Below are 17,276 nucleotides of genomic sequence, written 5' to 3'. Positions count from 1 at the left end.
GAGAAAAAGAGTTTTAAGCACGCTCCATTCCCAGCATGGATCCTGACCCAGGGCTCAATCTCACCACAGTGATATCATGATCTGAGCCCATTCAAGAGCCTGATGCTTAACTGACTGAGCCACCCAGGTGCTCCTGTAATGTTATATGTAGATTTCTTCCTCTTGTGTGTACTTACTGTAGGTTTTTGCTTTGCTTTCACAGATGATTACATAAAACATCTTATAACATCTTATTGTAAACTGTTAACACCTTAAGTTCACATGCATTTTGGGTGCGCCTGGGTGGCTCAGTTGGTTAAGCATGTGACTCTTGATTTCAGCTCAGGTCATGAGCCCCGCATCGGGCACTGGACTGACAGCCCGGAGCTTGCTTGAGATTCTCTCTCTGTCCTCTCTCTCTGCTTCTGCCCTTCTTGTGCCCTCTCTCTCTCTCTCAAAATAAACATAAAAATTTTTTTCAATTGAGAAGGGTTCACATGCATTCTGAAGCTCTCTATATTTTTACTCCCCTTAGTGTTTTACGTTTTTATGTCTCTATTTAAATCTTTTTTTTTTTGATGTTTACTTAATTTTGAGAGAGGGAAGTAGCAGGGGAGTGGTAGAGAGGGAAGGAGAGAGAGAATCTCAAGCAGGCTCCACACTGCCAATGCAGAGCCCGACATGGGGCTTGAACTCATGAACTGAGAGATCATGACCTGAAGTGAAATCAAGAGTCAGATGCTCAAGCGACAGAGCCACCCAGGCGCCCCTCTGTCTAAATCTCCTTACCTTGCGTGTGCGTTAACTAATTACTGTATTTATTATGATCATAGTTATTTTTTTACCATTTGTCTTTTGTTCTTCATACAGTATTTGTAAGTGATTAAGCAGTTAACACTAGATTATTCAGAATTCCACTGTACATTGACCTTGAAATGTGCACTTTCACATGTTTTCCTGGTTACTAATTAGCATGCTTTCCCTTTAGCTTAAGGCACTCCCTTGAACATTTCTCATAAGGCCAGTCTGGTGGTGAGGAACTCCTTCAGCTTTTTATTTTGCATGAAAAAATTGAGGAGAGTTTTAAGTAAAATAGAGCTGTAAGAATATTCCAGAGAAATCCCTTGTACACTTTGCCCAGTTTCTCCCAATGGTGACGTCTTGCAACCATACCGATAGAGAACAGTCTCCCAGGAGGGGGTATTGACATTGGTAAAATCCACTGCCATCCTTCTTCTTTGGCCAGTTCACTTGTATTCATTTCTGTGTGTTAAGTTCTGTGATGTTTTATCATTTGTGCAGAGTCATATATCCACCACCATAGTCCAGATACAAATAGTTCAGTCCTGCAAGGGTTCCTGTGCTGCTTTTTCATAACCACGCCCTCCTCTTTCCTCACCCCTCCCACCCCTCTCCTTAATGCGTGATGTTAATTCTTAATTAATTGATTAATTCTTAATTCTGCCCTCCTTTTCTAAAGTTTCATCATTTTAAAAATTACAACAAAGGAATCTTGGAGAATGTAACCTTTTGCTGTTGACTTTTTTTTCCCCTCAGCATAATTTCCTACAGATTCATCCAAGGTGGTACATCTATCAGTAGTCTGTTCCTTTACTTTACTTTACTGAGTTAGTGTCCCACAGGGCATATACGTATACAGCTTGTTTAGCTTTTAATCTGTTCTAGGACATCTGGACCGATCTCAAGTTTTGACTGTTAAAATTAAAGCTTTTGTAAACTTTGTGTACAAGTTTTCATGTGAAAATAATTTACCGTGTCGGAAGACTAATTGTGGGTGATATTACAGTTAATTTTCCCTTCCCATCAGCAGTGTCTGCGTGGTCCAGTTTCTCTGTGCTCTACTCTGCATGTGGTATTGTGTAACTGTTGTTGAGTTTGTCCCCATGAAAGTTACTTAGCAGTATCCCATGATGGTTGGCATTTGCATTTCCCTAGTTGCTAATGATGTTGATCAGGTTTTGTTATGCTTATTTGCCACCTGCACTTCCTTTTTGATGAAGTATCTGATGCTCATTTTCTGCCTGAATTGTTTGCTTTTCTACTGTTGAGTGAGGAGGGCTCTTTGTATATTCTAGATGTAGTCTTTTTCTGAGAGGTTGTTTGTAAATATTTTCTCCTAGATTTTAGCTTCTCCTTTCTTCCTCTTCACATGGGTTTTTAAGGAAAAAAGTGTATCATTTTTATGAGTTCAAGTGTATCAATTGTTCCTTTTATGGGTTGTGCTTTTTTGGGTCAAATATAGGAACTCTGCATAGTCCTACATTCTGAAGATTTTCCTCCCTTTTTAAATTTTTGTACATTTTCCATTGGTATCTGTGATCATTTTCAGTTAGCTTTTGCTTTATACATGAGATTTAGGGCAAGGCTATTTTTGTTGTTACTGTTTTGCCCCTGGGTATTGCATTTCTTCCTCATTTGTTAAAAATGCTGTCCTTTATCCACTGAATAGCTTTAGTACCTTTGTTAAACCATAGCTGAGAGTATTTGTGTGGCCCTCTTTCTGGGTTCTTTATTATTTTCCTGTCTTTGTGTTTATGCCTCCCTCAATACCTCACTGTCTCAGCCAAGACAGCCTTAATGACAGGCAGTTATTCATCGCATTGTATTCCTGTCTTTTCAGGATTGCTTTCACTATTTTAATATTCGTGCTCCATTAAATACATTTTACAATGAGTTTGTGTATGTCTGCAAAAACCTTTGGGATTCTTGTAGGAATTCTGCTGATCAGTCCTGCCCAGGGGCACCTTGTTGTGTTGGCTTTGCTTTATTGCGCTTCACAGATACTGCGTTGTTCTTTTGGCTTTTTTTGGTTTTTTGTTTTGTTTTTTTTGTTTTTTGTTTTTTTTTTTACAAATTGAAGTTTCCAGACTTAGGGGAAGAAGCCGCTGCAGAAACAGCAAGAGAACTGGAATCAGAAGTAGAGCCTGAAGACCAAATTGCTGCGTCTCATGATACAAGTTGAACGGATAAGGAGTTGCTTCTCAAGGAGGAGGAAAAAAGTGGTTTCTTGAGATGGAAGCCACAGCTGGTGAAGATGCTGTGAAGATTGTGGGAATGACAATAAAGGAATTAGAACATTCCATCAACCTGGCAGGTAAAGCAGTGGCGGCCGCGTTTGAGAGGATTGATTCCAATTTTGAAGGAAATTATGTGGGTAAAATGCCATCAAACAGCATCACATGCTGTAGAGAAGTCATTTGTGAAAGCAAGAGTCAGTTGCTGTAGCAGAGTTCATCGTTGTCTGATTTTAAGACATTGCCACGGCCACCGCATCCTTCAGCCGCCACCCTGATCAGTCAGCAGCCGCCAGCATCGAGGCAGGACCCTCCACCAGCAGAAAGTACGACTTCCTGATAGTTCAGATGAAGGCTAGTGTTTCTTAGCCAAAAAGTGATTTTTAATTAAGGTACGTACATTGTTTTTTTAGACAGAAAGCTATTGCACACTTAATAAACTACAGTATTGTGAAAGTACAGTTTTTTCTGTGTATGCCCAGGGAAAACAGAAACTTCATTTGACTCATTTTATTGTGATATTCACTTTACTGTAGTGGTCTCGGAGCCAAACCCACCTTTGTAGAAGTTTGGGAATAACTTAACACTTGACTATGTTCGTTCTTCTAATCCATGAACGTGCTGTCTCTATATCTTTTTAAGTCTTCTTTAATTTTTTAAATCATCTTCCTGTAATTTTTAGCATACATAACCTGCTAGCATGAACTGTGTCTTGGGGTGCCTGGGTGGCTCAGTTGGTTGAGTCTCCAGTTCTTGACATTGGCTCAGGTCATGATCCCACAGTTCTTGGGACTGAGCCCCACATTGGGCTCTGTGCTGACAGCGTGGAGCCTGCTCTGGATGCTCTCTCGCCTCTCTCTCTGCCCCTCTCCTGTTCACGAGCACATACATGCCTGCTCTCCCTCCCTCTCTCTCTTTCTCTCTCAAAGAAACTTAAAAAAAAAAAAGGAAATACTGCGTTTTAATTTTAGTTTCCTTATGCTCACCGTTTATGCCTAGTAATGCATTTTATCAGTGTGTGTTGATCTTGTTTCTGAGGTCCTTGCTGAACTTGCATATTATTTCTAGGTCTTTTGTATTGTGGAGTATTTTATATTCCTTGAGATTTCCTTTGCTGACGATCATGTCATCTCCAGTTTCATTTTTTTCCTTTCCAGTCTGTGCATTTGCCTCCATATTGATTTTTTTGACTTCTTGAAGTAGCCAAAGCATCCAGTGCTTTATGAGTTTGAATATAAGTAGTGAGAGTAGATTTCCTTTTTCTGAGCTTATGGAGAAAGCATCCATTCTTTCAGCATGAAGTACGATGTTTCTTATAGGTGTTTTGTAGATGCTTTTTGTAAATGATTTTGAGACCGTGCCCCTGTAATCTTACTTTGGTAACATTTTTATTAACAGTAGGTATTGGATGTTGTCCAAGACTTTTCTGAGTTAATTAATTGTTATGATCATATGATTTCTCTTCTTTTACTTGTGGATTACATTGATTGGTTTTAGAATATTGAAGCAACCTTGTATATATGAAATAAATCACACATGGTCATGTTGGATTTAGTTTAATATTCAGAATTTTTGCATGTAAGTTCATGAGAGATATTAGTCCATAGTTTTCCTTTAATTAATTAATTTTTTGTTTAGTGTTTATTTACTTTTCAGAGAGAAAGAGACAGAGAGAGATACAGAGCATGAGCAGGGGAGGGGGCAGAGAGAGACAGAGGCACAGAATCCTAAGCAGGCTCCAGGCTCTGAACTGTCTGCACAGAGCCTGATGCGGGGCTTGAACTCATGAACCATGATATCATGACCTGAGCTGAAGTCAGATCCTTAACTGACTGAGCCACCCAGGTACCCCTCCTTTAACTTATTTTTTAATGTTTATTTATTTTTGAGAAAGAGAGAGGCAGACTGCAAGTGGGGGAGGGGCAGAGAGAGGGAGACATGGAATCCAAAGCAGGCTCCAGGCTCTGAGCTGTCAGCACAGAGCCCAATGTGGAGCTTGAACCCACGAACCGTGAGATCATGACCTGAGCCAAAGTTGGATGCTTAACCCACTGAGCCATCCAGGCGCCCCTAGAAGAGATTTTTTAAATTCAGCATTAAATTTTGAAATATTTGTTGGAATTTTATGAAACCTGGATATTAACATTTAGGGAGCTTTTTCTTACATGTTTAGTTCCTTTACTAGTTACAGAACTGTTCAGATCATTGTTTTTATTATAGTTGAATTTTTATAGTTTGTGGTGTGTGAAGAATTAATCCATTTCTCAGTTGTCCTTCGCTTGAGCATAGAGTTGTGTGGAATTTTCTGTTATTGACCTTTAATGTCTCTTAGTGATACTCTCCATTTCATTGCAGACATTTCCATTGGGTCTTCTCTTATTTTTGTCACTCACATTAGACCTTTATTAATTTTATTGATCTTTATGAAGAATCAGCTTTTTGTGATGTTGACTTTATCATTTTCCTGTTTTCAATTTCATTAAATTTTGCTTCCACCTTATTATTTCCTTTCTTCTGTTTGCCTCCTTCCTTGTCTTACTTGTCTTGTAGCTTCTTGAGACAGGTTACTTCTATTCCTTTGTCTTGTCTCATAGAAAGGTTCATGCTGTAGATCTCCATTTCAGCTTGGCTGTAGCTCTGTCTCACGTATTTTGACATGTCATTGATTTTATTTTATTTCTCCAAGTTTTTATTTAAATTCCAGTTAACACACAGTGTGATAATCAGTTTCAGGTGCAGAATTTAGTGGTTCATCCCTCTCCTACATCACCCAGTGCTCATCACAGGTGCTGTCCTTAATCCCCATTCCCTGTTTCCCCCATTTCCCTACTTCCCTTCCCTCTGGTGACCAGAGCTTGTTCTTCATGGTTAATAGTCTGTTTCCTACTTTGCCTCCCTCTCTGTTTCCCCCCTGTGTTCATTTGTTTTGTTTCTTAAAACTTTCAAGTGAGTGAAATCATAGAATATTTGTCTTTCTGACTGATTTTGCTTAGCATAATACTTTCTAGCTCCATACACATTGTTGTAAATGGCAAGATTTCATTCTTTTTTGTGTCTGAGTAATATTCCATTCTATAAATATACCATGTCTTTATCCATTCTTCAGTCGATGAACATTTGGGCTCTTCCTATAATTTGGCTATGGTAGATAATGGTGCCATAAACATTGGAGTGCGTGTATCCCCTTCGAATCAGTATTTTTTTTTATCCTTTCACTGTTTGCAGATGACATGATACTCTATATAGAAAAGCTAAAAGACTCCTCCAAAAAATTGTTAGAATTGATAACACGAATTCAGTAAAGTCGCAAGGTACAAAATGAACGTGCAGAAATATTTTAACATTTCTATACACCGATGATGAAGCAGCAGAAAGAGAAATCAAGGAATCGGTTCCACTTATAATTGCACCAAAAACCATAAAGTTCCTAGGAATAGACCTAATCAAAGAGGTAAAAGATCTGTACTCTGAAAACTATAAAACACTGGTGAAAGACATTGAAGAAGACACAAAGAAATGGAAAAACATTCCATGCTCATGGACTGGAAGAACAAGCATTGTGAAAATGTCCATACTACCCAAAGCAGTCTACACATTTAATGTAATCCCTTTCAAAATACCACAGGCGTTTTTCATAGAGCTAGAACAGTTAATCCTGAAATTTGTGTGGAACCACAAAGACCCTGAATAGCCAAAGCAATCTTGAAAAAGCAAAGCAAAGTTGGAGGCATCACAATTCCAGACTTCAAGTTACATTACAAAGCTGTAGTGATCAGAACAGTATGGTACTGTCACAAAAATAGATCAGTGGAACAGAATAGAAACCCAAAAGTGGACCCACAACTGTATGGTCAATTAATCTTTGACAAAGCAGGAAAGAATATCCCAATGGGAAAAAGACAAGTTTCTTCAACCAGTGGCATTGGGAAAACTGGTCAGGATCATGCAAAAGACTGAAACTGGACCACTTTCTTACACCTTACACAGAAATAAAATCCAAATGGATGAAAGACCTAAATGTGAGACCTGAAGCCATAATAATTCTACACAAGCAGTAGTTTCTCTGACATAGGCTGTAGCAACTTATTACTAGCTATGTCTCCTGAGGCAAGGGAAACAAAGCAAAGATAAACTGTTGGGATTGCATCAAAATAAAAAGCTTCTGCACAGTGAAGGAAGCAGGCAACAAAATTAAAAGGCAACCTACAGAATGGGAGAAAATATTTGCAAATGACATATCTGATAAAAGGTTAGTATCCAAAATATATAAAGAACTTCTCAAACTCAACACGCAAACAACAAATAATCCAATTGAAAATGGGCAGAAGACAAGAAAAGACATTTTTCCAAAGAAGAGATGGCCAACAGACACATGAAAAGATGCTCAGTATCACTCATTATCAGGGAAATGCAAATCAAAACCACAGTGAGATACCATGTCATACCTGTCAGAATGGCGAAAATGGACAACACAAGAAACAACAAATGTTGGCAAGGCTGTGGAGAAAGGGGACTCCTCTTGTGCTGTTGGTGGGAATGGAAACTGGTGCAGCCACTCTGGAAAACAACGTGGAGGTTCCTCAAAAAGTCAAAAAAAGAACTACCCTGTAATCCAGCAATCACACTACTGGTTATTTACCCAAAGGATGTCACTGATTTCAGTACTTTTAAATTTGTTGAGCTTTGTTAGATGGTTCAGAACATGATCTATCTTGGTAAATGTTGTGTGAGTACTTGGAAAAGAAAGTGTATTCTTGTTGGGTGGTTTTTTTTTGTATGTAGTTGATTATATCATGTTGGGTGACAGCATTGTTTATATCTTTTTCTGGTCTTGCGGGTTTTCTGTGTAGCATTTCCACCAGCACCAGTTGCTGGTCAGGCGTGTTAACTCCCCATTTCCCCTTCTCCAGGTCCTGGCAGCTACCATTCAACTTTCTGTTCCTTTGAGTTTGACTCTTCTATATATTGCATATAATTTCAGTAGTATAGTAATTTTTGTGATTGGCTTATTTCACTTAGCATAATGTTCTCAAGATTCATCCATATTTTACCATGTCTTAGAATTTTCTTCCTTTTAAAGGCTAACATTCCATTGTACATTTATGCCAAATTTTGTTTATCCATTCATCCACTGATAGACATACAGGTTACTTTCACTTTTTGGCTCTTGTGAATAATGTCTGAAAACATGAGTGTTTATGGAATGTTTAATATATCTGTTAAATCTGTTGGTGTATAGTGTTGTCCAAGTCTGATGGTTCCTTATTGATTGTGTGTCTAAATATTCTACCCGTTATTGAAATTGGAGTATGAAGTCTTCTAATATTATGTGTTGATGTCATGTTTTTTCTTCAGTCCTGTCAGTATTTGCTTTATATGTTTATATAAACGTATGTGTTTGGTGCATATATATTTATAATTATTACATTGTCCCTTTGAATTGACTTTTTAATCATTACATAATGCATGACGTTCTTTGTCTTTTATGATAGTTTTTTATTATGTGAAGGGGATTTTTTTCCCAGGTGTAAAAACAGCATCCTTGCTGTCTGGTTTTCATCTGCATATCTCTTTTTATCCTCCACTTTCAGTGTGTGAATTCCCTTAAATATAAAGTCACTTTCTTGTACACAGCGTAGAGTTAGTTGCATCTTGTTTTATCCACGAAGCCACTCTGTGCTTTTTGATGAGGGGGATTAATCTGTTTATATTTAAAGTAATTATTGTTAGGTGGGGGTTTACTATTTCCAGTTTGTTCATTGTTTTTGGTCTGCTGTATAGTTCGTTACTCTCCTCCTCTGTTGCTGTCTTCCTCTGTTTTTTGATGAATTTTTTGTACTGATATGCTTTGATTCTTTGCTTGAGATATTTCCTTTGTCGTTATCATGAAGCTTGTATATAAATCTTACATTTATAACAGTCTGTTTTAGTGGATAATGTAATTGCATATGAAAACTCTATATTTTTGTCCCCTCCCCTGACACTTTGTTATTGGGGTCACAGTTTACACCTTTTGTATTGTACATCCATGAACAGATTTTTGTAGTTGCACTTATTGTTAATACTTACGTCTTTAACATTTTTACTAGCTTTAAGTATGATGTGTGTGTCACCCTTGTAGTATTCCATTATTCTGTATTTGCATATATATTTACCTTTACCAGCGAGATTTACACTTTTCATTCTCTTTATGTTGCAATCTAACATCGTCTTACTTCGTCTTGATGAACTCCCTCTAACACTTCTTGCAAGGCAGTGCTCTCCCTGAGGTTCTGGGGCTTCTGGTGGTGTCAAACTCCTTCAGTTTGAAAGGTCTCCTCTCCTTCATTATTAAAGGGCAGTTTTGATGGGTATGGTATTTTTGGTATTGTTGGCAGTTTCTTTTTCTTCCTGAACTTTGAATATATTATTACACACTTTTCTGCCTGCACGGTTTCTGTTGAGAAATCCACTGATATCCTAAGGTGGTGGGAGTACCCCTTTTTTGACTGGTTGCTTTTCTCCAGCTGGTTTCATAATTCAGTCTTGGTGAACTTTGACAATTTTAGTTATAATGTTTCTTGGTGTCCTTGGTAGTACTGATTAGTACAACCCTTTTGGGATTCTTTAAGCTTCATGAATCTGGATGTCTGTTCCTCTCCCCAGATTTAGGAGGTTCTTTGGTTTTATTTCTTTAAATTAGCTTTCTAATTTCTTTGTGTTTCTCTTATATTATGGGACCTCCATAATGCATATATTGATTTAGTTGATGATGTCAAATGAGTCTTGTGGGTTTTTTCACTTTGTTTTTCTTTTCTCTTGGACTGGATAATTTCAAATGATCTGTCTGTGAAGTTTGCTGGTTTTTTTGTTTTTGTTTTTTTTTTTTTGGTTTTTGGTTTTTAGGGTTTTTTTTTTTTCTCTGCTTCATTAAGTCTGCCTTTGAAGCTCTCTCTTGATTTTTCCATTCAGTCATTGTATTCTTCATACCAGAATTTCAGTTTGGTTCTTTTTTATGGTTTCTGTCTCTTTGTTGAACTTTTATTTGTTTATTGTTTCCTGTTTTGTTTGTTATTTCTCAGTGTTTTCTTGTAGCTTACTGAGCTTCTTTAAATTTATTTTGAATACTTGGTTAGGCAATTCATGGATCTTCATATCTTTGTAGTCAACTATTGGAACTTTTTTGTTGTTGTTGTTCCTTTATGGTGTCGTATTTCCCTGATGATTTGTGATCCTGGTGGCTTTGGCTGGTGTCTGAACATTTAAAGAAATTGCCACTTTCTCCAATCTTTGTGGTCTTGCTTTAGGAGAGAATGACCTGACTAGAGATTTGGTGGGGCGAGGTGGGGAGGGGAATCTCTTAAACCTTTTCAGTGGATGCACCTGCTGAATTCCCCTAGCTCTGTCTCTTGGGGGAAATGTATTAGAATTGTTTCCCTTCCTCAATCCGATAGAGCCATGCTGGGTACCGAGAACCATATCAGGTGTTTAGGGCAACTCAGTCCTTTTCCCTCTGGCGATGGCCTGAAATGCCAGGGCTTTGTGTGCCGGTGCCACTTTTCTCCCTCCCTACTGAAGGAAGTATTTTGATTATTTTGCCCCTGTGTAGCCTGTGGAGTCATGCCAGCTGCCCAAAGGGTCACCTTTCTCTTTTCCCTGAAGCAGTCCACTTAGATTCTTGGCCGATGGGTACGAGTGCCATTTCTCTCCCTCTTTCCTGAAAGGGAATTTCAGGTTTGTATACCTTCTCCACATTTTGTAGAGTTAAACTTGTTACTCAGTTTCACTCTGGTTGCTTAGCTCTGCGTGCCATCTGTTGGAGTTCATGGTGTCCTGGCTCATTCCCATGAGACTCCATCCCTTTTCTTTGTTCTTGGCTTTCCCTAGATCTTTCAGCCTTGCTGATTTCCCCTGAGTTCTGGGTGCAGACAGAGAAGTAGACCTCCAGGAGCAGGCCTCATGGACAGTGCTCCATAAGGCTGGGAAGCCAGACCTTCACATGGCACTGTCTCTCCCCCGTGGGATAAGTTGTGGGCCAGAAGGATCTTTCCAGGTTTTGAGTTTTGCTGGCCCAGGGGAGCAGCGATGTAGTCAAAGTGAAACTGTTCTTCCAACCATTTTCAGTGTATCCGATCTTGGGTTTTGTGGTCCGTGGGGATGCTGGAACATTTCTAGTATATATTGAAGAGCTCTTACAAAGTGTTTTCACCCACGGATTACTGTCCAAACAGTGTTTCTGTGTAAGGTGAAAACTGGGACCTCCTGTTCTGCCATCTTATTGATGTCTTTCTTTTGGGGGTCCAAATTAACAATCTAGTTAACAATCTTTTAAGTCCAATTAACAATCTCTGCTTTTTAATTGGAATATTTAGACCAGTTACATTTAATTACATTTGGATTTAAATACAACACCCTTCTATGGGGGGGGTGCTTCCATGTATTCTTTATAACATTTTCCCTTTGATTCTGCTTTCTTTTGGTTGGTTGTGCCTTGTGCCTTGTAAAAAGAAATAATTCTGTTTCATATCCTGCCTTGTCCATTGCCTTATTATTTTCAAATAAAACGACTGCTTTATGTGGATTGGTTTCTATCATTCCACTACATACCAGTTACACTGGTTTTCTATTCTTCAGATTTTGTTCCTTCCCTATATATATTTTTTGGATTGATTAAACTTTATCTTTCCTCTGTTATTTGGATGTTATACATTCTTTTCTTACTCTTTTTATGGGTTTCCTTCAAATTTTAAGATGTATTCTTGATAGCAGAACCAAAAGTTACTTATTTTAGTTTCCAAAAAAGTACAAGGGACATAAAGACCTATAACTCTGATGACCTGATCATTTTTATGGGTTTTTTTCAACAGTATTTTAGTTCTTTTAGAAGTTTTTTTTTATTATTATTAATATTGTTTCAAAATTTCAATGTCTATGTAGATAGATCCACAGTTTTATCCATTTCCTTGTTAACTTTTCCTTCTTGTATCTCAGTCCATCCTTCTCATGTCATATTTTTCTTCCAGAATTTATTTTTCCATTGAGATCTGAGGATTCATTGCTGTCGTCCTTTCTGGAATGTTTCTGCTGGAATAACTTTGAAAATTACCTTTTTGCCCCATTTATTTCTCTAGAACTTCTATTTTTAATATGTTTTAGATGATCTCATTGATTTCTCCATATTTCTGCTACTGTCCTACTTTTTTCTTTTTTATGTTCTGTATTGAGTAATCTCAGATATTTATTGTGTTACATTATTTTGCCTCCCACTGGGCCTATTCTGATGTTCAGTCTGTCCATTGAGTTTTTAATTTCACTCCAGTTTGCAAGCCATTTATCATTTGTAGTTTAGGGAGGTTGTTTTACAAATGTACTTTACCTTGTTTTATGGTATAAATTTCCTTTTTCATGTTTTCATATCACTTTTGTGTCTTTATGTATTTTAAACATACTGTATATCATTTTTGTGTCTTAGGTAACTGAAATTCTGTTGTGTGACTTTCTCGATGTTCTAATTTGGCGGTTTCCTGTTTATTCTTTTGCTTCTCATTTCATCCTTTTCCTTATAGTTCTGTTTGCTGAAGTCATGTTTATCAGCCTTTATTGGTAGATAGTCCCTTTGCCTAAGTTGTGGGTATGCTTCTGCAGGATTTCTGGGTTTGCTTCTGCCTAACTCTCCAGGGTTGTTCTCAAAAAAAGCCACATTTTATGTTAACTTCTAGTTTGGGGATCTTATACCACATAGAAAATGCAATAAAAACCCAAACCCACTTGAAAGCAAACCATTGTGTAGGAATTCCCAGAGGAGTTTTTGCTTTCCCCAGCCCTCCACTCCATAGTCCCCTTCCAACACCCTTCCTCCCTCAGCTTTGATAAAGAAGCTTTCTTGTTGATTCCCTTTTGTGATTGAATGTTTTTCTTGGCTCAGTTTTTTACAGAGTCTTTTTTTTTTTTTAAACAGGTTTAAGACTTTTTCCCCTGTGTCTTTAGGCTGGTAAGTTAAAACATTCTAGAATACTCAGACTGGCATGAAATGAATCAGGAATCTAGCTACTATTACATTTGTAGTTTTTTCCTCATTTTTGGCCTCCCTCTCTGTCTCTTCCTATCCTCCTCCTTTTATTTTCTCTCATGGTTGAAATATATTCAGTTAGGTGATTTTTAGCAGGAGGATTTTTCAGGATATCTAGGACGCCATATAGTTGAAAATGGAAGTTGTTTCTTGTACTTTTCAGGGGAGGGGAGGGTGCGTGTGGGGGAGGGGCAGAGAGAAGGGGACAGAGGATCCAAAGCGGGCTCTACGCTGACTGAGAGAGAGTCTGACAGCAGTGAGCCAGTGAACCAAGAGATCATGACCTGAGCCAAAGTTAGACACTCAGCCAACTTACCACCCAGGTGCCCCAGTTTCTTGTATTTTTAAATGTCCTTTCCATACTCCCACTGCCTGCAACTTGCTTTTTTCAATTAGTAATATACTACTTTAAAAATTCTTAATATGACCATTTAAATCTCAATAATTTCAAAACATGAATTAGTTTGCCTTTAATCTTTCTTCCTTAAGAGCCTGGTGTTCCAGTGCAAGTTTTAATCCCTCTGGAACAATCAGTACTTCAGTGACATCGCTAAGTGAAGAGTAGATTCTTTGGTCTTTGCTGCAGGGTTGAAGTCATCTCCACCTTGCAAATTTAACCTTTTCTGTTCTGAAGTGCTGGGATTCAGTGTGCATCTCAGGAACGGGTTCCAACTTCCATGGATTTCACACAAACTTGTACTTTCCTCCTCCTGCTTTCGGTCCTGCTTTGAGACTGAGCTTTATCCCCTAGTTCTGTGCCCAACTCACTGATGTGTACACAGTACCCATGTTATAGTGTTCCCGTCACGAAGACGAGTTTGTATTTCTGTTTAATCATTTTTTATAGTTCTCCATTGGGACCTTCTCTTGTGAGATAGGATGTCCTTTCTCTCACTTGCTCCCTGAGCACTAGTATCTCTGATCTTTTTTGTGCAAATTCACAGCTCTGTCCATTACATCCAAGACACCTTTAAGCTTCTGTCTCCGTTTTTGTTTCTTAATTCCATCCCCAATTGATGACCATAGTTATTTTTCCACAGAGATTTCCAAATGTAGGCGTTAACCAAGAGTTTCTAGAGGACTCTAACTTACAGGTGTAATACCCTAACACCTGGAAGATATTAGTTCTCCCCAGTAGTTATTGGAGCTCCAGTTGGACTCTAGTCTTATACAATGTATGGCATGTGTGATCTATTACAGAACTACCATAATGTTAAGTAGTTACTGCCTTCTGGGCTAATGTAATGCTTAATGTATTAAGCAGATAGGACAGCCTTTCCAGTCACTTTTGTTCACTACCTAACTTGGTTGGCATGGTCAGTGGAGCAGACTGTGGTATTTAACATAAGCTGTTCAACTTCTCTCTGTAAAAGTTCATACACTTTACAGGCTGTTCATTGTTGAGATAGTAATGGCTTCTCATTCCAGCCCTGTAATTAATGACCAGTCGTTGTAGAACATAGTCCTTCCGTATATGCTTAATCATTCTTTAAAGTTTTTTGAGGGTGGTGAAGGAAGGAGTAGCATGGGCTGGGAAGTGTGGTGTTTATTCAGTCAGGTATATTCTTTTTTTTTTTTTTTTTTTTTTTTTTAATTTTTTTTTTTTCAACGTTTATTTATTTTGGGGACAGAGAGAGACAGAGCATGAACGGGGGAGGGGCAGAGAGAGAGGGAGGCACAGAATCGGAAACAGGCTCCAGGCTCTGAGCCATCAGCCCAGAGCCTGACGCGGGGCTCGAACTCACGGACCGCGAGATCGTGACCTGGCTGAAGTCGGACGCTTAACCGACTGCGCCACCCAGGCGCCCCGTGTCAGGTATATTCTTTATATCTTAGACCAGATGATTAATTTATGGAGGGTTTCTATAATTACAGTTTCTTCTTATATCATCCACACTGATCCAAAAGTTTTATGTTAAAATTTGTAATCCTTACCCACTCAGAGAATTTGTCAGTTTCACCCTTTGGTATAAGTAATTAACCCCACATCAACCATCAACATACTTAGTATAAAAAATTTAATTAATGATTCAAACAATTTTTTGCCTTTTTTTTTTTTATCAAATAAGAGATATATCCTTATTCTTTTTAGAGGGAAAATAGGAAACAGGAATCTAATTTATCTGATCATTTTTCTCCCTAACAGGTTTTCTCATGTTTAGTTGCAGTGATTTAGTTAGTTAGTTAGTTAGTTAGTTAGTTAGTTAGTTAGAGGTGGTGTTAGGAAGCTAAGTGATTATGTTTGTGCTCCTGTAACTTTTAATTATGGTCTGGCATTTAAATATGGCTAATCAGATACCAGATTTATATCTAATTAATTCTTAAGTATTTCCTTACCCCAAATTTATGTTTAACCAAATAAACAGTAACAAATTTACCAAAGTTTATCAAAAGCAAAAACAAACCATTGAAACTATAGAAAGCTGGTAAGTAATTGATGAATAGAATATTTGCCTTAAATGCAGTATATTGAAAACATTGGTATAATTATTTAGAATAAATTTTCATGCAAGGAAAATTTGCAAGAAATGTGAAGAAGTCAGTAAGTTGAGGTACACCTTCAGTGGTTAGAGATCAGCATGAGTCCATTCATTTGTGCTCCTGACCTGATTCGAAGTTCCCAGTTAGAGTGGTAAAATTGAGGAGAACTTACTGGCTTGTAGAGGGTTTGAACTCATGCCCCTACTTCCTGCTTTAACACTGAAAAGCATAAAAACCTCTTGTTAATTTTAAGACTCACACCAGAATAATAATTACAGGCAAAAAGGTAATTAATTATAGATCAGTGATGCCTTAATTATTTTGTTAATTTAATTTTGGGAGCACAGAAGTGGAAATTTTAACATTTGCTGTATTTCCTCTTGATTTTAAACCTGATTTTTCTTTGTGGAAAGAGTAGAGGGTATTCCTTTTTAAAGGAATGCTTTTTAAAGATTCTTAAAGTACATTTTTAAAGCACGTTAATTGTTAGAGTACATTTCTTAGAGTATATTCAACTCCACAAAGAGCTGTTTTGATTTTGCTCATATGCCCATCCATATATTATTCAAAATCCAAAGGGGCCAAAATGCTGGTTATATATCCAAATGGTTTCTTTGTAGCTGTATTTGAAGTCTGTTTGGAAATCTGATGTTTATAGGTGACATTTTCAAATTTTTATATGTTATTTATATCCTGTGAATGCAAGAATAAATAAGGACCTCAGGAATTTGTTTTCACTGCCTCTATGTAAGCACCCTTATTTGTTCTAAAATTAACTTATTTCTGATAATAATTTTCTCATATTGTATTTCAATTTTAGGCTAAAAATCTTATAGAGAGATTTTTTAATCAACAAGTAGAAGTTCTAGGCAGACGTGCAGAGCCATTGCCCGAAATATACTATATTGAAGGTACTCTTCAAATGGTATGGATTAATCGCTGCTTTCCAGGGTATGGAATGAATACCCTAAAACATCCAAAATGTCCTGAATGCTGTGGTATGTAATGAACTATAATTTCATGGTTTATATTTATGAAACCTTCCTTCTTTTCATGACCCTAAGTGAATGCCTAGTATTTATTTTTACTATCACTTAGATCTTTAGCTGATTTTAAGCAGTGTGTTTGAAAAGACTACGTGAGCTTGAAGATACAAAAGAAAAAAAAGCTGGCTTAACTTGGGCCTTGTATTAATATTCTAGCAAAGAAGGGTTAGGGGCATTAGGCAGTTGTCTGGGAGGACACACAGATAATGGGTGTGAGTCATTTACTTACCCTAAAAAGAGACAAAGGATGTATTTTTTAGAATCCGTTATTGATGAGTTTACATTTGTACAGTTTAGACTAGCTATATTTTTACTTTCTCTTTTTTGCAATAAGTATATGAATTGTTTTCTTATCAGTTGTTTTTTTCTGACTTTTGATCGGAGCTCCACGGCTATCTGGAGCTATCTGTGCTATCTGGCTTTCATCTGTCTTTTCCTTATTAAAGAAGAGAGTTCTATAGAGGCTGTTCAGAATAAGTTAATTCATGGATTCAGAGTCTTTGAATTTCTATTTTCAAAAGTTGAATGAGGCAATTAATCTTCAGTTTTAAAAGGCTTTCTAATAGCAACATCAGTAAATTAGTACCATTTTCATTCAGTCTTCTCTGATTGTTCTTTTCTACTCTCTATCTTAAGTTAGATCAAAATCCTTTCAGTATAATAGAGCACTAAATTTTCTTTTTCCTT

General features: G+C 37.4%; 1 protein-coding gene across 1 annotated transcript in view; it reads left to right on the top strand.

Annotated features, from left to right (window-relative positions):
* The window catches only part of ZPBP (zona pellucida binding protein), a gene marked incomplete at its 5' end in the record, with an annotated part of 118,341 nt that overhangs the window by 63,695 nt on the left and 37,370 nt on the right, over positions 1-17,276 (top strand). Inside the window, one exon of the mRNA XM_040455045.1 lies at positions 16,364-16,541. Within this exon, the coding sequence (XP_040310979.1) occupies positions 16,364-16,541 (178 nt within the window). The remainder of the gene's footprint in view (positions 1-16,363; positions 16,542-17,276) is intronic.

Source organism: Herpailurus yagouaroundi, unplaced genomic scaffold, assembly GCF_014898765.1.
Source record: "Herpailurus yagouaroundi ecotype Mexico unplaced genomic scaffold, PumYag 214, whole genome shotgun sequence".
Lineage (NCBI taxonomy): Eukaryota > Metazoa > Chordata > Mammalia > Carnivora > Felidae > Herpailurus > Herpailurus yagouaroundi.
This window is presented reverse-complemented; position numbering and strand designations above follow the sequence as displayed.